The sequence below is a fragment of the Girardinichthys multiradiatus genome, chromosome 22 (assembly GCF_021462225.1).
Source record: "Girardinichthys multiradiatus isolate DD_20200921_A chromosome 22, DD_fGirMul_XY1, whole genome shotgun sequence".
NCBI classification, from domain to species: Eukaryota; Metazoa; Chordata; class Actinopteri; order Cyprinodontiformes; family Goodeidae; genus Girardinichthys; species Girardinichthys multiradiatus.
In genome coordinates, this window is record NC_061814.1 from 41622231 (window position 1) to 41644782 (window position 22552).

General features: G+C 42.8%; 1 protein-coding gene across 3 annotated transcripts; it reads right to left on the minus strand.

The window, feature by feature from the left end:
• Nucleotides 1–489: 489 nt before the first annotated feature.
• Nucleotides 490–20440, minus strand: si:ch211-117n7.7 (Monoacylglycerol lipase ABHD12-like). Of its 3 annotated transcripts, none has more exons than XM_047350647.1 (13): nt 20245–20438; nt 8198–8313; nt 7528–7633; nt 7289–7408; nt 5667–5697; nt 5532–5577; nt 5114–5243; nt 3863–3900; nt 3692–3771; nt 3518–3600; nt 3350–3428; nt 3128–3249; nt 490–1781 (listed from the first exon to the last, which is right to left on the minus strand). In XM_047350647.1, exons 1-13 carry the CDS (start codon nt 20331–20333, stop codon nt 1760–1762), a joined length of 1062 nt encoding a protein of 353 aa, XP_047206603.1. In that variant the 5' UTR covers nt 20334–20438; the 3' UTR covers nt 490–1759. The 3 variants fall into 3 exon arrangements, with proteins under 3 accessions (XP_047206603.1, XP_047206602.1, XP_047206604.1); XM_047350646.1 differs by lacking the exon at nt 490–1781 and adding an exon at nt 1811–2611 and having other exon boundaries at nt 20245–20440; XM_047350648.1 differs by lacking the exon at nt 490–1781 and adding an exon at nt 2536–2648 and having other exon boundaries at nt 20245–20439.
• Nucleotides 20441–22552: the final 2112 nt, after the last annotated feature.

The window sequence follows — 22552 nt, forward strand, 5'->3', positions numbered from 1 at the left end:
AGGAACTCTGCGCATCTTCCGCAGGCTTTGGCCACGTCATCCCGACTACCAAGACAAGCTTCACCTTTGACAATCCGGGGTTCGACACATGACCCGACCCACGCATGTTCGGGACAGGGTTTAAGGAGTTCTGAAGAAGACTGGACAAAATGACGCGTTTAAATTGCACTCAAGGGCCAAACTTGAGTGCAATTTGTCACCCCGTTTTCTTATTAACTATACGAATCATTACAGGCTACAGGAGTCATTCTCAAACTTTTTATTATGCTCCAAGTACCACCAAACTACAGAGACAAATTTATATCCCAGACAATCTGAAATACCTATTCATGTTTTAGCCCAAATATCTGGGCTTCTCTATATCCCAAAAGCCATCGTTTCATTTCAGTGTTTAACCTTTTGTAGAACTATTTAGAATTTGTTTGGTTACTAAAACAGCAGATTCTTTGAAATAAAGTGTCATGCAAAAACATTCACACATACAGCCACAAGCTTTAAAGCATTTTATTTGGATTTTCTGTGACTGGCCATTAATGTGAAGTTGAAGAAAAAAATATCCATGGTTTTAAAATAGTTTACAAATAAAATCAGCAAGTTAGGGTGGCATGTTCATCCTCCTTTACTCTGAACCCCTATGTAAAATGCAATGCAACCAACTGCCAGAGTCCACCTGTCATTATTCCAGCCATAGTATAAATCCAGCTGTTCTGGTAAGGCCTTAGAAAACATTAGTGAATAAATGGTATCATGGAGACAAAGGAACACAGCAGGGATAAAGTTGTGGAAGATGTGGAGATGCAGGGCTTTGAACATCTCACAATGCGAGATTCAATAAAAAAATTAAATAAAACTATTAAAACATGGTTGTACACCATCAGTGGTAGACGGAGGACTAACCAGAGCAGCAGTCAAGAGGCCAATGGTAACTCTGGAGGAGTTGCAGAGATCCACTGCTTATGTGGAAGAATTTGTTAATGAACAACTCTCAATTGTGCCACAAAATCTGGTGTTTATTAATGAGTGGGAAGAAAAAGCCCTTATTGAAAGAAAGCCATGAGAAGTCATGTTTTCAGTTTCCTTCAAGCCAAGTAGGAAACAAAACAAGCATATGGGAGAAGGTGGTATGGCCAGATGACACAAAAATTAAACATATTGGCCTGAATCTAAAATTCTATATGTAGCAGAAACCTAAAACTCCTAGTTGATCTGAAAAGATCATCCTTACAGAGAAGCACAGCAATGGCATCATGATGCTGTGGGATTTGTTTTCTTTAGCAGATAAATGGAAGCTAGGCTGATTTTCCAGTACATTTAATGACTGTTCAAAATTGCAAAAATTTTTGCAAAAGAATTGCAAGTAATTCAAAAAGTGCATTTTTTGAGTATGATTTAGATAAAAATGTTTTCAAAATAGACAAAAAAAAAAATCACCTGCACAAAAACATATAGTGGAAGGGTTACATTTAATCCCATTTGTCTATAAAAGGATCAGCATTTGTATCTGTGATGCTGTGTTTTAACACCAAAAGCCAGATTTAAACATGAATCTAAAGCAGCTTCTACCTAAAAGATGGATCCAAAATGTGAGCATTTGAGGAGAAAATCACAGTAGTGTTCTGGTGTGAGTTCGAAGGCTTTTTAAAGTTTGCTGTGTTTTATTGATCTTAGACGTTTTGGACCCAGCGAAAGAGCTCGATCTGTAAAATACGTTAGATTCACATTACATTCATGTTACTCTTTGTCCAAGGTCCCAGAGCTCCTACAACGACTTCACAAACTCCCTGTAGAGTGGACATGAAATGAATCAGTGTTCACGTTGTAGTAATGAAACACGTCAAATCAATTTTAAAATGCAGATCAGAAGCACACCCTCTTTCAATTCTTGGTTTATAATAAGAGCACATAACAACACTTTTCTGGTCTTTACTAGGTTCGACAGTTACTTAAATTAAACCACAAGTGTTTAAAAACACATAAAAAAATGCATGCAATTTAATCTCAGTATAAATCCAGGTGTTCTGTCTCTGGCCTCAGAGGTTTGTTAGAGAACGCTAGTGAACAAACAGCACGATGAAGACCAAGGAACACAGCAGAGAGGTCAGGGAGAAAGTTGTGGAGAAGTTTAAAGCAGGGTTAGGTTATGAAACAGCATCCTAAGCTTTGAACCTCCCACAGAGCTCTGTTCTATCCATCATCTGAAGATGGAAAGAGGACGGAACAACTGCAAACCTTCCAAGAGATGGCCATCCTTCTAAACTGACTGTCAACAAGACAAATATTAGCTGTGCAAAGCCATAGTCCTGTTTGCAGTTTGAACCAAGCCACGTAGGAGACACAGCAACATGCTCTGGTCAGGTACGACCAAAAATGAACAACATACTAAACCCTATGTATGACTAGCACTGCACATCACCCAGAACAACAACTTCACAGTGAAACATGGTGGTGGCAGCATCATGCTGTAGGGATGATTTTCTTCAGCAGGGTCAGGGTAGCTGGTAAAAGTTGGTGGGAAGACAGATGGAGCTTAACACAGAGCAATCCAGGAACAGGACCTGTTAGGGGCTGCAGAAGACTCGAGTCTGGCCGGAGGTTCACCTTCCAGTAGACCCTAAACATACAGCCAGAGCTATGATTGAATGGTTCTTCTGAAAAGAAGAACAGGCAACATTTTCAGTTTCTGGACGTGAAAAGCTGGTAGAGATATACTCTATGTGGGGAAAGCTTGGTTAACATTAGGTTATCAATTGGACAATGATCCCAAATACAGCAGCAAATCTGCAGCAGATTGGTTAAAAAAGAAAAGAATGAAAGCGTTGCAGTGGCCCATTCAAAGCCCAGCCCTCAACCTGAACAACTCCTGCAAGTTATCGTTGCTGAAAGTGATTCTACAAATTGCAAGATCATGTGGTCTACTTAGTTTGCACACAAAGCCTTTTCATTTTGGCTTCATCTGTATTTAAGACATAATGAAGATGCAGGAATCCTTTGTGTTTTTTCTACATTTGATGTTAGAGTTTAATCACTTTAGAACCTGATAAAAATCAGATCACTTGTATTTTCTCCTGTTGTGCCACCAGGAACTGGAAGAGGGTTTGCTTTTTACGACAGTGAAACGTTCACTCACCTTATGATGCCCGGCAGCTTTGGATCCCGATATAAGCCGTTGTGTAGATATCCCAGAGAACCGTCAAATGTCACAAACTTGACTCTGTCTTTACTTTGGGCCTTTGCAGCAAACTCATAAATCTGAGAATATAAAACAGAAAAACAACAAAACAAATCCATTATAGTCATTACTGTAATGTAATGTAGCATTGCCTTATTTTAAAGTAATAAAAAGCAATACCTCTCGAGCTGTCTGAATGGAGACTAAGTGATCATCCTCGGAATGAAGGAACAATATTGGACTTTTCATTTTCCTCACACTGTACAACATATTTAAGAAAAATGTTAACAGCAAATCAGCTTTTTACATGAAGCATCTTGTAACATTTGCTAATATTAACTAACTCACTTTTGTTCTGTGGGAAAGACAACCTTTTTTTCCTCCGTTAGGAAACTGAACAAGTTCTTAATGCCTGGAAATGTCCAGTAATACTTTAAACACAGAAATAAACATTGCAAAGTTGTTATCCACAAAACAGCAACTGCACAATATGTGAGAAAATGCTTGTTTAGTGTAGTCTACCCAGATGAAAATATTAAACGGTATCGGATGTAGAACGCCACTAAACGCCCCCTGCAGGATCACACCATCAAAGACGACACCTAAACAGGCAAAAAGGAAATTAACATCGGGACCTTTGTGTCATGCTGTTAGATTCTGTGTTTGCCAGTGAGCCATGGTATGAAAACATACCTTGCTCAAGTAGTTTGACTGCAGTGTTAGACGTCACCCTGCACAGAAACACAGTTTTAACATCCTCACCGCGGATATTTCAGAGCCATGTTTAAAGTTGAGACCAGATTTCACCATGCACTGCTAAAAACATGACACATATAAACCATTTTCTCTGACATTAAATCTGACAAAATGTTTTTAAAGCAACGCCTCAAACATCTGGCTTCCTCGTGTGACATCACAGAAAAATCTAAATAAATCAGCCAAAATTTCAGAAAGAAACCCAACAAATCTGGTTTATCTATGGCTCTAATTTTCAGATGTCCTACGACCAAACTGGTCACGAAGTGGATCAAGGACAGATATATCAAATGTGTTGGAGTGAGATCACAAAGCCCTGATCTCAGTCCCATGGAAAATCTGTGGGCAGAGCAGAAAGGTGTGCTTAACCAAGGTGGCCTACAAACCTGACTCAGTTACTGCATTTCTGTCAGGAGGAATGGGCCAAAATTCCTGCAAACTTCTGCCAGGAACTTAATGTTTAAAAGGGAATTCTACCAAAAACTGAGGAAATGTATGTAAACTTTAAAAATTGACAGGTATTAAAATATCTTTCTTTATGTTTATGTTGCCATTTAATAGATATTTGGCAATTCTAAGTGTCCTAAAAAATGCGCCTGTTTTTGCAGTGTATGTGAGAACCTGGTTTTACATGTTGGCATTCAAAACGCTGGATACAAAAACGACAACAATAATTTCTACAAGTGCCAAATGTTGGTTCAGATTCTCAGTCATCCAGGTCAAGGAAGTTGCACAAATTGAATAAAAAGCAACTGGACTTCTTGTAATTCTTGAAGATGTTTCAACCTCTTCCAGAGGTCTTCAGTTCTGAGTTCCTGCTGGAGGGTAGCCAAGTTATTAAGCACTTGGGTTAAATTCCCATGCAAATCTGTACTGCTCATCTCTCAGCATGTCCTTATTTGACCTCTTAGGCTTGCTACCCTGGTCACATGAAGAAGGGTGAGAATTGCCCTGAAACGTCTGTGGCAGGAGTTTCAGTGCTGCGTTGTATGGGGGGACAGGTGAAACCTCGGTCCTCTTCTGTTAAGGGATGGTTTCTCATGTCTAATGTTGGCAGAGCTGCAAAGGTATTGAACCCAGGAGATTTAAAACCTGGCTACTCTTCACCAAGAACTCAGAACTGAAGAAGACGTCTGGAAGTTCTGACTACACGTGCCATAGTGTCAAAGTCTGTGTTTCTTAACTGACCCAGTGCCAAGAGAGTGTCCCCAGATGACCACCAGGCTGTCCCCACTGCGTGCTTTGACCCAGTTGTACACGTACAGGGCGTCTGTAGTCAGCCCAGATTCAGTCGGTTCTCCGGTGGAGTCTCCAAAACCTGCCAAGGGTTCTTACATCAGCTGCTGCTCACTAATAGAACCACAGAGAGACTGCTTTTCACCGCCACAAGATGTCAGTACTGTCACTCAGGGGGGAAACCTGCACTCAACACTGACCTGAGGCTGAACTGCTGTCTTTTGACTGCTTCACATCAAACTCATCAAGAACAACTGCATTGGTCTACAGAGATTATGTGGCTTCACAGAGGAGAAACTTAAAGTGAAGGGGCTCTGGATCTGGGTGGAGAGCAGGGAACAGATACATGGAGTCAGTAAATAGCTCCTACCTCTGTAGTCAGGCACCACCACATGGTAACCCAGTGCACTCAGTAACTGTTGACACATAGTGTTTATTATTATTATTCAGAATGATAAACCACAATGTCATGTCAAGAAATGTATTGGTGTTGGTGATTACTCACTTTTGCCACTCCCACCCTGTGTGGGGCTGCTCTGTGGAAATTCATTAGCAAATATACATGCAAACAAATTAATGATTTTTCTAAAAAAACAAAAACAGCAGCAAACATGTGTATAAGTGTGGATATTTTTCTCTCTTCACATGTCCATTAATATATAGAGATGTATATGGAAAAGCAGAACATCAATGGTATTAAATTTATTTTAATAATTATATTCATAATGTGACTCTCATGCCATTTAGATTAATTAAACACATGTTTATATTTCAAGCATTTATTTTTGTAAATTGGGAAAATTCATGAAAACCTAGAATTCAGTTAGCCATAAAATCTGATTATTATATAGGTCAATAAAAATGTCTTTTTAATCCAGAAATGTTGTTCTCCACACAATCACGGGGAAGACTGCAGACTTGACAGCTGTGGAGCAGACAGTCTCTGACACACTCCACAAGGAGGGTAAGCTATAAAATATCATTGCTAAAGAAGCTGCTTGTTCACACAATGCTGTATCCAACCATATAATTTGAAAGTTTAATTGTGGTTAAAAAATGAGTACAAGTAATATGAATAAGTGTCAAAAGGACATGAGCTACAACTGTTCCATTCCTTGTGCTAAGTCACTCTTGAAGCAGAGACTACGTCAGAAGCCTCTTACCCAAGCTAAACATGTTAGTTCACTGCGATTTATCAAGTCCAAGGTCACCATGGTCATCTAACAGGAGAAATTCCTCTACTCTGAGACCCTTCCGGATGGCCGAGCTCCTCACCCTGTCTCTAATGGAGTGCCTGGCCACCCTGTGAATGAAGCTCATTTCAGCCGCTTGTATACGTGATATCTTTCTTTTGGTCATGACCCAAAGTTAATACCCATAGGTGAGGGTAGGTGTGTAGAACGACTGGTAAATCGAGAGCTTCACCTTTCGGCTCAACCCTTTATTCACCACAGGTGCAATGTTCAAATTACTGGAGCAGCAACACCAATCCGTCTGTCAATTTTCAGCTCCATTCTCCGCTCACTCATGAACAAGACTCCTCCACTTGAGGGAGGAACTCCCTTCCAATAGGGCAAGCCACCCTTTTCCACTTGAGAACCTTGGACTTGGAGGACCTGATCCTCATCACTGCCACTTTGGCCTCGGCTGAGAACCGCCCCAGTGCATTCTGAAGGTCTTGGCTAGAGGGAGCCAGCAGGACCACGTAATCTGCAAAAAGGAGAGATGAAATCCACTGGTCCCAAAACCAGACCCCTTCCGGCCCTTGCCTGTGCCTAGAAATCTTGTCCATTAAAGTTATAAACAGAACCGGTGACAAAGGGCAGCCCCGCTGCAGTCCAACATGCAGCCGGAACAGGTCCGATATATATTGTATTATAAATATATAATATTGTCATTATATATTAGCAGTCTGAGAAACAGAATTCTGGGTTTTCATTCGCTATAAGCCAGAACCATCAAAATTAACAGGAACAAATGCCTGAACTATATCACTCTGTGTAAAATGAGTCTGTACAACAAGAGTTTCATAGTTTGAAATGAATTACTGAAATAAATTATTTTTGAAATAAAATTAATTGGTTTTAAAATATTGTGAATCACATGTAAATGTATAATTTATCCTACCTTGTTCCTGTGTTACCGTGCAGATATATGAAGATTGGACTTCCATCATTTAATGTGTTCTGGTACCACATCAGGTCCTTCCCCTGAGCTTCTTTCCATCGACTTTCAGGAACTGTATGCCTGAAGATAATGAACCCTTTACAGATCCAACTAAAAACTGGAGCATTAACAAACACTTACATGCGGTACATGTTTTTAATTTATGCCAGAGAAGCAACATCAACCTGGCATCTACTCACCATACACCCAGGGAAATTCCTTCCTCTGATGTTAGGTACATGTTGATGGTGTGATTGAGGGACAAATCAGCAGGTTGGCTGAGATCCACAAAGAACGGCACACTGACTACACACAAAGAGGAGGGGTGATTCTTGTTTTAGAGCTGGAAGATTTAGGATACCAAGATAATGTCACAATGGCTGATCGGAGTGGACCCCAGAATGCAGACGGACAGGCAAAGTAATGGTTTAATTTCAAGCAAAACAAAACTCACTCTCAAGAGGAGGCAGGAATAAACAAACTGGGGAAACAGGAACAGATAACAGAGAGAAGTGATGTTTCCGCGATGAGTAAACAGAATGGTGGTGAATATATGGAGCATGGTACAGGTGAAATGAAAAAGACTTATTGCATGATGCAGGTGGACAGAATGAAGCTGATTACTGGTTGACAGATGCAGGGAGTAAAAATCGAACGTGACTGGAGCAAAACAGAAATCCAATGATACAAACTAATAAAGAGAAACATAATTTGCAAGACATGAACTAGAAAACAATAATCAGAAACTAAAGCACAACCAGGAAAATAATAAACAGAAGCAGGATCCAAAAACACAAACTGAAATAAAGAATAAATAAACCCAAACACCCTCAAATCATGACAGATAAAGCAGACAGGGTCCTCACTTACGTCTGTATGTGTAAATAATGTCCTGAAGTAATGCAGGGATTATTTTATATGTGACAGGCACCAGAATGCAGACAGCAACAGCAGCCAGTAAACCCTTTTTTAACCACCGACGGGACCTGAAATCAGACAGAATTATTTTACTCATCTACAGTCATGGGAATATTTATGTCTAACCAGGGATCCAACGGCTTGCAGAACAACCTTTAGCAGTAACTGAAGTAGTTGTTTCCTGCATAACTATTAGCCCTGTGTTGCTGCTGGTTCATTGAGATGTACAAATATCCATTTCTGCACAGCTCCCTTATGGTCTGTCCACAGCATTTTAATCTGGTTGTGGTCTGGACTTTTTCTGGGCCTTTGCAACGCAACTTCTCCACAGAGGATATCATGACAACAATGCTCCATCTTGCCTTGACACACACGGAGACATCCAACACCTATGTGAGGATGTTATTTGTGGACTTCAGCTCCGCATTTAACATCTTCATCCTTCACAAGCAGGTCTCCAAACTCCATGATCTGGGTCTCAGTTCTTTACTGTTCATGGACCATTAACTTCCTCAGAGATTGCCCATAGCAGGTCAGAGTGGAAATGTACACTTTCTCAACCCTCATTGTCAGGTACTCCACAGGGCTGTGTGCTGAGCCCACATTTATGGGAAGATGGTGGAAGAGGTGGATAACCCGAGGTTTTTTGAGTTGCATTGTCAAACAGGTTGACCTGGATCAACACAGCACAACTGGTCAGGCTACCACCAAAACTACTGTTGAACATCCACAGAAGCACCATAGGGTCCATTGCGATCAACAATGCCACAGTCTGGTATGACTGGTGCACAGCCGCAGAACGGCACAGCGCATCATCAAGTTGGAGCTACCCAGACAGGACACGCATACAACAAAATTCAAAAGAAAGCGCACAGCATTCTCTAGAGCACCAGACACCCTGGCCACCTCATGTTTGAATTGTTTACCCTCCGGTATAAGTTCCAGATAATCAGAACTGACTTTTCTATCCAGAAGCTGTAGCCTCCATTACCGCACTATCCCTGAATGACGAAATGCGAGGAATATGACTGATACCCTACAACAATTCATATCCTTGTCTGCAGTTTCACTCCTAAGTGGGTTTTCAGGCCGTGTGGCTAAACATCTCTGCATTGGTCTCATCTGTTGAAAGGACTTTATTCCATAAGTCTTGAAATTAATTTAGAAACCACTTTGCCACTGAGAGAAGAGTCTGTCTCCTTGGAACCATTCCAAAGAAGCCACACTTCTTAAGTCTTTTTCTAACAGACGCTTGTGGATTCTGAAGTGGAGCTGTTGATTTTCCTAAATCTTTTATTTTTCTTCAAGCTTGGACAGTCCAAGCTTGAAGAAAAATAGCTAAGAAGTCTCACTCTAGAATTATGGACTTCAATTTGCAAATAAATACAGTGCCTTGCGAAAGTACTCAGCCCCCTTGAACTTTTCAACCTCTTGCCACATTTCAGGCTTCAAACATAAAGATATAAAATTCTAATTTTTTGTGAAGAATCAACAACAAGTGGGACACAATCGTGAAGTGGAATGAAATTTATTGGATGTGTCAAACTTGTTTAACAAATAAAAAACTGAAAAGTGGGGCGTCCAATATTATTCGGCCCCCTTGTGTTAATACTTTGTAGCGCCACCCTTTGCTGCAATTACAGCTGCAAGTCACTTGGGGTATGTCTCTATCAGTTTTGCACATCGAGAGACTGAAATTTTTGCCCATTCTTCCTTGCAAAACAGCTGGAGCTCAGTGAGGTTGGATGGAGAGCGTTCGTGAACAGCAGTCTTCAGCTCTTTCCACAGATTCTCGATTGGATTCAGGTCTGGACTTTGACTTGGCCATTCCAACACCTGGATACGTTTATTTGTGAACCATTCCATTGTAGATTTGGCTTTATGTTTTGGATCATTGTCTTGTTGGAAGATAAATCTCCGTCCCAGTCTCAGGTCTCTTGCAGACTCCAGCAGGTTTTCTTCCAGAATGGTCCTGTATTTGGCCCCATCCATCTTCCCATCAATTGTGACCATCTTCCCTGTCCCTCCTGACAAAAAGCAGGCCCAGACCATGATGCCGCCACCACCATGTTTGACAGTGGGGATGATGTGTTCAGGGTGATGAGCTGTGTTGCTTTTACGCCAAACATATCGTTTTGCATTGTGGCCAAACAGTTCGATTTTGGTTTCATCTGCCCAGAGCACCTTCTTCCACATGTCTGGTGTGTCTCCCAGGTGGCTTGTGGCAAACTTTAAACGAGACTTTTTAAGGATATCTTTGAGAAATGGTTTTCTTCTTGCCACTCTTCCATAAAGGCCAGATTTGTGCAGTGTACGACTGATTGTTGTCCTATGGACAGACTCTCCCACCTCAGCTGTAGATCTCTGCAGTTCATCCAGAGTGATCACGGGCCTCTTGGCTGCATCGCTGATCAGTCTTCTCCTTGTTCGAGATGAAAGTTTAGAGGGACGGCCGGGTCTTGGTAGATTTGCAGTGGTCCGATACTCCTTCCATTTCAATATGATTGCTTGCACAGTTCTCCTTGGGACGTTTAAAGCTTGGGAAATCTTTTTGTATCCAAATCCAGCTTTAAACGTCTCCACAACAGCATCTCAGATCTGCCTGGTGTGTTCCTTGGTCTTCATGATGCTCTCTGCGCTTTGAACAGAACCCTGAGACTATCACAGAGCTGGTGCATTTATACGGAGACTTGATTACACACAGGTGGATTCTATTTATCATCATCAGTCATTTGGGACAACATTGGATCATTCAGAGATCCTCACTGAACTTCTGGAGTGAGTTTGCTGCACTGAAAGTAAAGGGGCTGAATAATATTGCACGCCCCACTTTTCAGTTTTTTATTTGTTAAAAAAGTTTGACCCATCTAATAAATTTCATTCCACTTCATGATTGTGTCCCACGTGTTGTTGATTCTTCACAAAAAATTTAAATTTTATATCTTTATGTTTGAAGCCTGAAACGTGGCAAGAGGTTGAAAAGTTCAAGGGAGCCGAATACTTTCGCAAGGCACTGTAAATTGTGAATAAATACAACCTCCGTAGGGTGGCCGGGCACTCCCTTAGAGATAGGGTGAGGAGCTTGGCTATCCGGGAGGGGGTTGGAGTAGAGCCGCTGTTCCTTCACATCGAGAGGAGCCAGTTGAGGTGGCTCGGGAATCTATACCGGATGCCTCCTGGACGCCTTCCTCGGGAGGTGTTCCAGGCACGTCCCACCGGGAGGAGGCCCAGGGGACGGCCCAGGACACGCTGGAGGAACTGTCTCTCGGCTGGCCTGGGAACGCCTTGGGCTTCCCCCGGAGGAGCTGGAGGAGGTGTCTGGGGAGAGGGATGTTTGGGTGTCTCTGCTGAGTCTGCTGCCCCCGCGACCCGGTCCCGGATAAGCGGAAGACGACGAGTACGAGTAAATTCAACCGCAACCTTAACGTGGTGGAGGTGTTTGAGTGCTCGAATAATCCTAGAGGCTATGTTCTCCAGGGCCCATGGTAGGGCCTCCCATGGCAAACAAGCTCTGGATGATGGGTCAGACAAAGAGCAGTTCAGAAGCCTTCATAAGGACTACCACCACAAAGCACGTGACATCGCCCGGTACAGCGGAGCTGGGGCCCCACCCTGGAGCCAGACCCGGGGTTGGGACTCGCTTGGCAGGAAATGGCCAGGGCAAGCCCATGCGAGGAACGCAAGGCCATTACCCAGTGGGCCCGCCACCTGCAGGGGAGGCATGAACGATTGATCTTAAGAGGATCGGGCGGCAGTTGAAGGCAGAGACCTTGACGACCTGATATCCGGATGCTTAAACTGGCTCTAGGGACATGGAATGTCACCTGGTGGTGGGGGGGAGCCTGAGTTTCTGCTGGAGGTGGAGATATTGGCTAGGATAGTCAGGCTCACCTCCACACACAGCGTGGGCTCTGGAACCCAGCTCCTAGAGAAGAGTTGGACTCTCTTCTACTCTGGAGTGGCACGCGGGGAGAGACGGTGAGCCGGGGTGGGTTTGCTTGCCGCACCTCAGTTCGGTCGTTTTGTGCTGGGATTTACCTGGACGGATGAGAGGGTCGCATCCCTGCACCTTCAGGTCGGGGAGAGGTCTCTGACTGTTGTTTCGACCTACGGGCTCTGCAGTGTTGCGGAGTACCCGGCCATCTTGGCGTCTCTGTCAGGGGTGTTGAACAGTTCCCCTCTCGGGGACTCCATCATTCTGCAGGGGGACTTCAAAGCCCACGTGGGAAAAGACAGTGACACCTTTCGTTATTGGACTTCTGTGCCAGTCACGGTTTGTCCATAATGAACACCATGTTCAAGCATAAGGGTATTCATCAGTGCACTTGGCACCAAGACACCCTAGGCATGAGGTCATTGATCAACTTTGTAATCATGTCTTCAGACCTTCAGCTGCATTTCTTGAACACTCGAGGGAAGAAAGGGGCTGAGCTGTCCACCAAGCACCAACTGGTGCTGAGTTGGATCTGCTGGAAGAGTCAGAAACTGAGCAGACTTGGCAGGCCCAAGTGTATAGTGAGGGCCTACTGGGAACGTCCGGCAGAGCACTCAGCCAGGGAGGTATTCAACTCCCACATCCGGAAAGCTTTGACCAGATTCTGGTGGAGGTTGGGGACATTGATACCGAGTGGACTGTGTTCTGTGCCTCTGTTGTCGATGCTGCCGCCTTTAGCTGTGGCCCAAAAAGACTAAAGTGCCTTCCCTGAATACTGTGGTGAACACCAGAAGTAAGGGATGCCGTCTAGCTGAAGAAGGAGTCCTATAGGCTCTGGCTGGCTTGTGGGACTCCTGAGACAGCTAACAGGTAACAAGAGACCCACCGTACTGCGGCGCAGGTGGTAGCAGATGCAAACCTCGGGCCTGGGAGAAGTTGGGCGAGGCCATGGAGAGGGAATATCGATCGACCTCGAAGCGATTCTGATAAACCGTGTCAGATAGTTTGCCAGAAACTGAGGCCCAAGGGAGGCCAAGAGGGAAGCAGTACTTCGAAAACACTGTTTACAGTGGGGGTGGGATGCTGTTGATATCGACGGGGGACATTATTGGGCGGCGGAAGGAGTATTTCGTGAATCTCCTTAATCCTGTCGTCACGCGTTCCCTGGTGGAAGCAGAGACTGGGGACACGGAGTTGGACTCAATCATCAACCAGGCTGAAGTCAAAGAGGTGGTCAAAAAGCTCCACGTCGCAAGGCTTCGGGGGCAGATGAAATCTCTCTGTCTGTCCCCTCTATGTCCCTAGACAGAGAAAGAAATATCTCTGTCTGTCTAGGGACAGAGAGAAATCTCTCTGTCTGGGGAGAAAGAAATCTTGAGGTACCTTATCTAAGGTTGTGGGGCTAACGTGGTTGACACACTTCTTGAACATTGCGTGGCGGTCATGAACAGTCCTTCTGGACAGGCAGAGCAGAAGGTGTGTTACAATTACCAGGGGATCACACTTCCCAGCCTCCCTGGTAAGACCTATGCCAGGGTGTTGAGGACAGTCCGGCCGACAGTCGAACCTAAGCTTCAGAAGAAGCAGTGTGGTTTTCGTCCTTGCTGTGGAACACTGGACCAGCTCTACACCCTCTACAGGGTGCTTGAGGGTTCATGGGAGTTTTGTGGACCTGGAGAAGGCATTCGACAGTGTCCCTCATGGTGCCCTATGGGGGATGCTCCAGGAGTACCGAGTCGGAGGCCCTTTATTAGGGGCCATCTGGTCTCTGAACAAGTGAAACAGGGGTTTGGTTCGCATTGCCAGCACTGAGTCAGACTTGTTGCCAGTGCATGTAGGACTCCAGCAGAGCTGCCCTTTGTCACCGGTCCTGTTCATAAAATAAGTAGCAGGGATGAGCCCCTCCAAATCTGAGGCCATGGTTCTCGACTTTAAAAAGGGTGGTTTGCTCTCATCAAGTTGTAGGGGAGCTCCTGCTTCAATCAGAGGAGTTCAAGTATCTCAGGGTCTTGTTCACGAGTGAGGGGAGAATGGAGCGGGAGATCAACAGACAGATTGGTGAGGCTGACGCACTAATGAAGATGCTGTGCTGGTCTGTTGTGGTGAAGAGAGAGCTAAGCCAAAAAGCAGATCTGTTGATTTTGCGGTCGGTCTATGTTTCTACCCTCACCTATGGGCATCAACTTTGGGTCATAAGCGAAAGAATGAGATGCTGGATACAAGCAGCTGAAATGAGCTTCCTCCGCAGGGTGGCCTGGCATTGCCTTAGAGATAGGGTGAGGAGGTCGGGCACCTGGGAGGAGCTCAGAGTAGAGTCATTGCTGTGCTGTGGAAAAGGGGCATTTGTCTCTTGGCTGCCCTGGAATGCCTTGTGCTTCCCCCAGAGGAGCTGGAGGACATGTCTGGGGAGAGAGAAGTGTGGCTATCTCTACTTAGTCTGCTGCCACCGCGACCTGGTCCTTGATAAGCGGAAGACGATGAGTACAAGTGCGAGAATTTGCAAATAAATTGTTAATAAATCATTTCTAAACTGGAAATTGCCTCATAATGCTTTCCAGATTAATGGGCTGTAAGAGTTGCTTATCTAAGGTCATTGCTGATGACTTACTGACTTGGTAGTGTAATAACACAACACCTGTATGCTTTGATCACACTGCTTATGATCAGTTATTTAGATGTTTTAATTAGCAGCAACTAGCTGGTTTTTCCCCTCTTAAATCCTTTGGGCACTACTACTTAGTTTTTTCCATTACTGCATTGACAGCCATGAATAAATATTGATAAAAGCCAGAGACTCTAAGTCTGCTTTTTTTTCAGTAACTTGCTTATTTTACCAACAGAAAACTTTAACCCAGTAACCCTGCCACCTGTAGCACCATTCCGACAAAGCAAGAGGAATGACTTTTCTAAATGGTTCCCCCAGAAAAGCAATGAAGGGACTCTGAGGCTGGTTGGGATGCAGACCCCAGCCTGTTGGCATGTACAGTAGAGAGTTGCTACACACATGTACCGGTTTGTGGCTGCTGTGATAAGAAGAGATGACTAGCTTTGACTGAAGCTAGTCTCGCATCCCCAGAGGCGACAGCAAAGAAGAAAATGGGTTCCAGACTACACCCAATTAACCCTTGTGTGGTGTTTGGGTCTGTGGGACCCATTTTCATTATTTACTGAAGGAAAAATGATACAATTAATGTAAATTAATTGTAAATTTGTTTCCACTCATATCATGATTTTCATTAAGTGTTTAATTGTGAGGCATTAAAAATCACAAAATGCAACGGGTCCACCAGAACCAGAAACGTTGGCTGAGTAAAAACAATATGAACACCACACAAGGGTTAATGGACAATACCTCCCTTCTATGCCTCTATTAACACTCTAATCAGCCAGCAGAGCCATTTTAGCTGAAAACTGATGTCTTTACTATGCTCAAGGGAACATATTGGCAGCCATTTATTCCAAAACCCAATAGGTTGCCATGAGTTAAATATGTCCTTCATTATTAACTTCCATATCCATAGGAGCTGATTTACAAACTAGGGGATTAAAGCCTAATTCATTGACAATAATCAGTAAACAAAATTTATGACATTTTTCTGACAGTCTTTGCCAGGGAATTGAAATGAACTCTACCAATTTCAACTAAATATTAGTAAGAATTTTGACCAAAGAAAATCCATAATATATATATATAAACCTTTGCCCTTGGTTATTGTTTGCAAAGTTCATTGACGTTCTGTGTTTCATGATGTGCCCCCTGAAAAAATTAAACTTAAATTAAATCATTAAAAGCCCTAAATTAATTTGGCATGATTAGAGGATGTAAACTTCTGACCTTCAAGACAATGCATCATGTCAATGAGTAACTACAACATAGTACATAGTAGAACATTTTGTGTGTGTGTGTGTGTGTGTGTGTGTGTGTGTTTGTTTGTGTGTGTGTGTGTTAGTAGTTGAGAAACCACAACAGGATCTGGGCGACTCTGAACACTCATCATCCAACAGGAAGGAAAACAATGCCATATTCATGGAGCAGAATTTATCATCACAACCTAACCCTACCATTAGTTGATACTCATTAAGTACAGTTTATTGTACTGATGCAAGCTTACAAATTCCAATTTGCTTTTGCTAAAAGAATTAAATGAGCCCCTTGGGACTAACAACCAAATCAGAAAGAAATGCTGCTGTGACTTGCTAATTTCATTTCTTACTCGACCCAGAATATAATTTAAACATGTACATAAAATTATAAGCTGAATGTCTGCTGTACTTCAGTGCCTTGTAAAAGTAATCATGCCCTTTTGGTCACATTACACCTACAAACAGTGTATATTTTCACTGCACTGCGTGTCTTTTGGGTGTGTTAGCAGCTTTAAACAGCTACAGACTGAAACGTTTCTTTGCAAATTAATCAGACTGGATGGCGAGTGTCTGAACAACAATTTTCAAGTCTTGTCAGATTCTTAATTGGAGCACGGTCTGGACTTTGACTGAGCCATTCTAACCCATGAATACGCTTTGATTTAAATCAGTTGATTTAAATCAACTTTTCTTTTTCTTGCTCTGCTCTCGGTGGAGGACGCACGCGTTTTCTCTCCCTCCCTCTTGCCTGCTTCTGCATCTGCTTTTGTCTTGTGTTTTTCTCAGAGCCTCACTTTACATATCTTCCAAACTTGCAAATTATGGATTTGGTCAGCTGGTCTCTCAACACAATTGATCAAATTTTTTCCACGGAAAGACAGGGCAAAGGAGAACCCTCTTGCCCAGCTGGTACATTCTTCTCTAGATACACAATGGATTCCTGGCAACAGTGGAAGATTGTCTGCTTGACTACAATGTCGCTTGAGGACGCAGAAGACGTTTATATATTTGGATTTTTGATAACAGGATTTCTGCTTTTTGGAGCCAGCGGTTACCTGACTTATCGAGTGAGTAGCAAAACGTGGGCAGCTGTTCATAGCATCCCAAAGCTGCCTGCGATGCTGGTTGGAATCTGCAGAGCGATCAATGTTCAGACTGAATTGTTAAGAGAGCTAAGCCGCAAGCTGGATGCGATTCTTGAACAGAATCATAGCCTGGAAGTGGCTTTTGGACTCAGAGGTGAAAGGATTTAATCATGGAGAAGGTTGTTCGCTCCAGAACTGTGGGAAAGTCCCAGAAATTTGGATATTTGGATTCGCAATTGAGAGATAACAGTAAAAACTCTTAAAGTGGTCGGAAATCCACACAACTGCTTGAACTAGAACACTTATTGTTTTTCTAAATCTGGTGCCCCAACGTGGCCTTGGCAACTTCTGCTAAGTGGCTATCGACAAAATATCTCCTGGATGTCATGTAAACATGGCGCTCTTTCCCAGCAGCCTCGATCAGCTGTGACCCAGATAAGACTTTGCGGCCGATTGAAGGACAATGGCGCTCTATCTGTGTTGACAGTTTAATTCTTGCAAACACTCACAGTTATATATTCGCAACCCCAGGATTACACCGCACTCTTGCAAAATCTTTTCTTCTTGTGTGTTGCTTAGTCCTGCACCTAATTGTGTGATTTCATCAGCAAAACCCAAACATTATTAGTAATTTGGACTTTAGCTGTTCTTACACCAATGACCCAGCTTTCTTAGTTAGACTACAACGGACTGTTATTACTTAGTTCAACTTCAGTACCAGTAAAAGCAATATATTATTAGCACCTGAAAACGTTGACTAAAGCTGTTTTGTACCAGTGACTCAGCTTCACTAGTTAGAATTCAGTGGAATGATGAGACTATTAATATTATCATCTTCTTTTAGCAAAATATGCTTTATTATTAAGAGTGGCTTGGAACCAATTTCTATCTGTAAACCCAGAAGGATTATTAATTATTATTACTCCCAAAGATTATTAGTGTCATTTGATTTGTTTTTCTGTATTTGATTTTCTGTATCATTGTAATGTTTTTCCTCAGGTACAGTGCCTTGAGTGCCTTGTTGCTGAAAAGCTTGACATGACTTGACAGTGGTTCTCAGTCCTGGTCCTCAGTGCCCACTGTCCTGCAATTCTGGAGCAGAGACACATCTAAACATGAAGTCCAGTGGGCACTGAAGACTAGGGTTGAGAACCCACTAATCTAAAGTCTTTTGGAAACTAACGGGTTTTCTTCCAGTAGCAACATGTTTATAACCCCATCCTGAACTATGAACTAATGGCCCTTTTCCACTGGCTCGATTTGGCCCTAGTGGACTCCACTCGTCTCGCTATGCGAGCGTTTCCATTACTATTTTTTCCATACCGGTATCTACTTTTGTGGTTCCTGCTCCTGAGCAGCTCCGACCGGGGCTGAGTAGGGACTACATGTGATGTGAACAGACTGATGTTCACTGATTGGCTGTGGAAGGAGGAGAAATGAGAAGGTTTTCTTTGAGACAGTGCAGGGAAAAGTAAAAAAACTCAAGAGCGACTACAATTATATTAAAGACCACAGTGGCTGGAGCAAGCCATTCATGTAATTTTACCGTTTACAGATCAAGAAAAAGGATAAATCAGCTTTCTGAATTACACGCAGGCAGAGCGTTGTATGTAATAACATCCTAAATAAGCTGATCACACATAAAAGCAGCTGTTCAGAGGCACAAACATTTCCCCCCAAACACACAAAACAAAACTACCATGAAACGTGTTTGGTTCTGACATTTTTTGATGGTCCTTAAGCGAACCAGCATCTGCAGGAGGAGGGAGCCGGCAGAGAGCAGCTGCCTGTAATCAGACTGCTTGCATCGGGTCAAATGGGAGAGTAAGCCCGCTGAATCTGCGGAGCACGAATATGCAATATCCAACCTAAAACTAACTTCAAAAGTCAAAAGTCCGCGATTTTGCGCTTTTAAGTCCTTATCATCATTATTGCCATGGATAAGACAAAAACGTCCCCATTAAAGCCCAAAATTGTAACTTCTTCGGGCAAACTTTGGAGCTTCACCAGTCCAGACAGCAGCATCTCTCCTCTCTGCTTCTCCCGCCAAACCCTCCTCAGATCAGAACCCCTGAGCCTTATTTTATAAATTCTGGCAGGGCTGTGGTCCAGATAATTATCCTCGTGGATCATTTTTGACATAAAAAAACCCATAATACATTCTTGCATATATATTAATACAAACGTTATTAGTATTTAGTTTATTTATGTTTTTATTTTCTATTTACTTTAATGTGACAATGTAACACAGTAACGTTAATAGAGCACAGCGAACTACACTCATGGCTGGAGGCGGGGCTTCAGCTGTCAGTGGGTCAGTGGAAACAACAGTTACAGAGTAGAGCAGAACCGAGTGGAGCGGAGCCACGCCAGCTAAAACGAGCCAGTGGAAAAGATTACCGTTCGTGTCCCTGCTGAAGAAAAGTGCTCCCACAGCATGATTCTGCCACCACCAAATTTCACTTTGGGGACAATGGGTTAGGGGGGTTTTGCTATAGAGACTTTTGCCTTCAGGCCAAATAGTTCATTTTTGGTCTCATTTGACCAGGGCTCCTTCTTCTTCATACCACTGTGTCATACCCTACATTGCTCGCAGCAAACTGCAAATAGGAGTTCTAATGGTTTAGTTTCAACTACGGCTTTCTTCTTGCTGGTCTTTAATAAAGGCCAAATTTGTGCAGTACACGGCTAACAGTTGTCCTGTAGACAGATTCTCCAACCTAAACTGTGAATCTCTGCAGCTCCTCCAGAGCTACCATTGACCTCTTAGCTGCTTCACTTCACAGAGTTGTATTTACACAGGGATTACATAATGAACAGATGGTTGTTTATAAACTGGTGACTTCAGTCGGTTGCACTGGACTTTATTCACGTCAAAGCGGACTCAATACAAATACTCGCTGCCCTTTTCAGGGTGTGATTTGTAGAAAATGTAAAACAAACCTTGCATCATTTTCTCCAGTATCACAATTATGCGTTACTTTGTGTGGGTTTGTCGCATAAAAAAGAAAGATAATGGCTTCAAGATCGTCTGCAGAGCTTCATATCTCTCCCCTGAAAGACAAACTTTATCTCCGACAACAGAATAACGTTGATGATGTTTTAAAGTTACTCACTGAGTCCCCTCCTTCTTCCCAGGGCTAGCCGCCCTCCTGTCCTTCGTATCGGGGGATGAATCATCGTGTTTCACGGCTCTCCTCTTCATCGTTTGATGTTAGTAATCCTCCATTATTAAAACTCCCTACAGCGTGTTTTTAACCGTCTGGCCTTGCAGTGCACTTTGACCCACTCCTGCTTTTATCAAAGAGGAGTTTAAACACCAGGAAAGAGAAAAGGGAGGTGCCAGGGTTGTTAAGGTGGCACCGCTTCACCCCTGGTTTTTTACACGACACATTACTACTGAGAGTGTAGCTACCTTAAATGAATTACAAAATCAGAAAAGTTAAACTTTATTACCTGAAATTATTTTGAAATTAACCAAGTAATACAGAATAAAAACTAATTAAAATGTAGTTATACAAACCATTAAGGTGGATCAAAACTTTTTATCCAATTTGAATAAATAACTGAATCTGACTGCACTGTTCAATGGTTAGTTATGAATTGGAATGCATGTGCCTGACTTGAAATCTATATGATTGTATTGAATTGACTTAGCCCATTTTAAAGTTACCCACCTTTCACACAATGCGACAAGAAGCAACACCCAAGTATTTTTACCTCTGCCTTCCTCCCTCCCTGTTGGATGGAGTAAGTGGGAGTCAGGTTTAGCCTAAACCGGCTCAGTTATGGTTGAGGTGCAAACACACCCTCCATTTCTGCTACCTGTATGACCCCTTTTCTTTTCCAATGGTTATAATCAGTCTGACAGAGAGAGGTATCCCAATCCTTGTGGTTTTTAGTATAACAATGGCCACTAGTGAGCTCTACATGGACACACTTTATCAGTGTATTAATGTACTTAGTACCCCTACACATTCTAAAATGGCCAAATCCTAACACTCAGTAGTTTAATCTAACCTCCCCAACAACCCTATTCCAAACCCTTTGTGAAGAGCCTTGAGACAACCTGTGTTGTGAATTGACGCTATATAAATAAAACTGAATTGAATTGATCAATTTGGCATTGCATGTTAAACGTTCCTATGAAAACTAAAAACAAAAGCAAGTTTAAAAAACTGCTGTTGCACATCAGCAACGGAGATAAAACAATGCCAATGACAGGAGGAAACAGTAAATGAGTTACTAAAAGGTTTTCCTGATTATGCAAATCAAGTCCAACATGAAGGAATGTTTGTTTTTTGAGATTTTGAGCGACACACACACACTACAAAGGTCCTGGAATCAAACCCCAGTCTGGGATCTCCTGCAGGTTTATTTCTCCTGTGCAAATGTCGGTTGTCTCCAGGACGGGTACTGCTGCTTCCTCCCACAGTCCAGAAACGTGCATGTTAAGGCATGAGTGTGTGTGCTGTGGGTGTCTGTTTGGGCCTGGTGACATGGTATTCCAGAACAGAACGGCATGAACTTAATATAAAACACACGCAAAACAGGTTAAGATGATCAGAGGTTGAAGTTGATCCTTTTGAGATTAAAGTGTGAGCAATTTACAGATGCAAACATATTTGATGGCAGCCCTGGTAAAGACGTGTAAAAAGCCTTTCTCGAGTACATTAAATCACCAGGTAGAAGAACCCCAAGCTAAGAAATAACTGTTTTTGACAAAATTACTGTGGCACATTTGTTTGGTACACCTCACAATTCTTTTGAAATAAATGTTATCTTTAAAATTGAACCTTTACTTTTTAAACTGGACAGTTTCAAGGAACTCCCTAGGACTCCCAATCTATGACCTTCAGCTTTCCTGGGGTATAATTTGACCTCACACAGAGGCACGTTTTGAGCCAAAGGCCAAGAGGCTGGGCGAGGACCCATGTTCATCTTGTCACCGTGGACAGTAAGCAGGATGATAAGAAAGGCAAAAAAATCCCCAAAACTCACTGTTAGAGAACTGCAATAAAAAGTGGCATGTGAGGGTTGTAACAACCAATAGGCACTGTCTACTTTTTGTCCTACCATCACAAACGTACACATGGAGTCTGCTGAAACCTTAGCTGGAACTGTTTGCTTAAGTCCAAAGAGTCTAAATTGTATCTTTCCTGTAACAAACACTCCAGGTGGGTTTGGTATGAAACAAACACTGATTATCAAGCGCAGTGGAGGACTTATGATGCTGTGGGCCCTGAGAACCTTGTTAAGAGTGGCATCATAGACTCTGACATAAAAGGACATTTAAAATTTACGTCAGTTGGACGGGTCGTCAGTGGATCTTTCATGATAATGATCCAATCTTTATGGCCAAAGAGAGGAACTAGGAGTCCTGGTGAGCTAGACAAATTTTGCAAAGAGAAAAAGGTCAAAGGT

What these genes read in the sequence shown, in the direction of transcription:
- si:ch211-117n7.7 (XM_047350646.1), bottom strand. Translation starts at nt 20,333, where the DNA reads ATGAAGAGGAGAGCCGTGAAACACGATGATTCATCCCCCGATACGAAG. An exon ending in GGGAAGAAGGAGGGGACTCA is followed by an intron (nt 8,314 to 20,244) that starts GTGAGTAACTTT and finishes GTCTGATTTCAG; the next exon opens with GTCCCGTCGGTGGTTAAAAA. An exon ending in CCATTCAGACAGCTCGAGAG is followed by an intron (nt 3,250 to 3,349) that starts GTATTGCTTTTT and finishes TTATATTCTCAG; the next exon opens with ATTTATGAGTTTGCTGCAAA.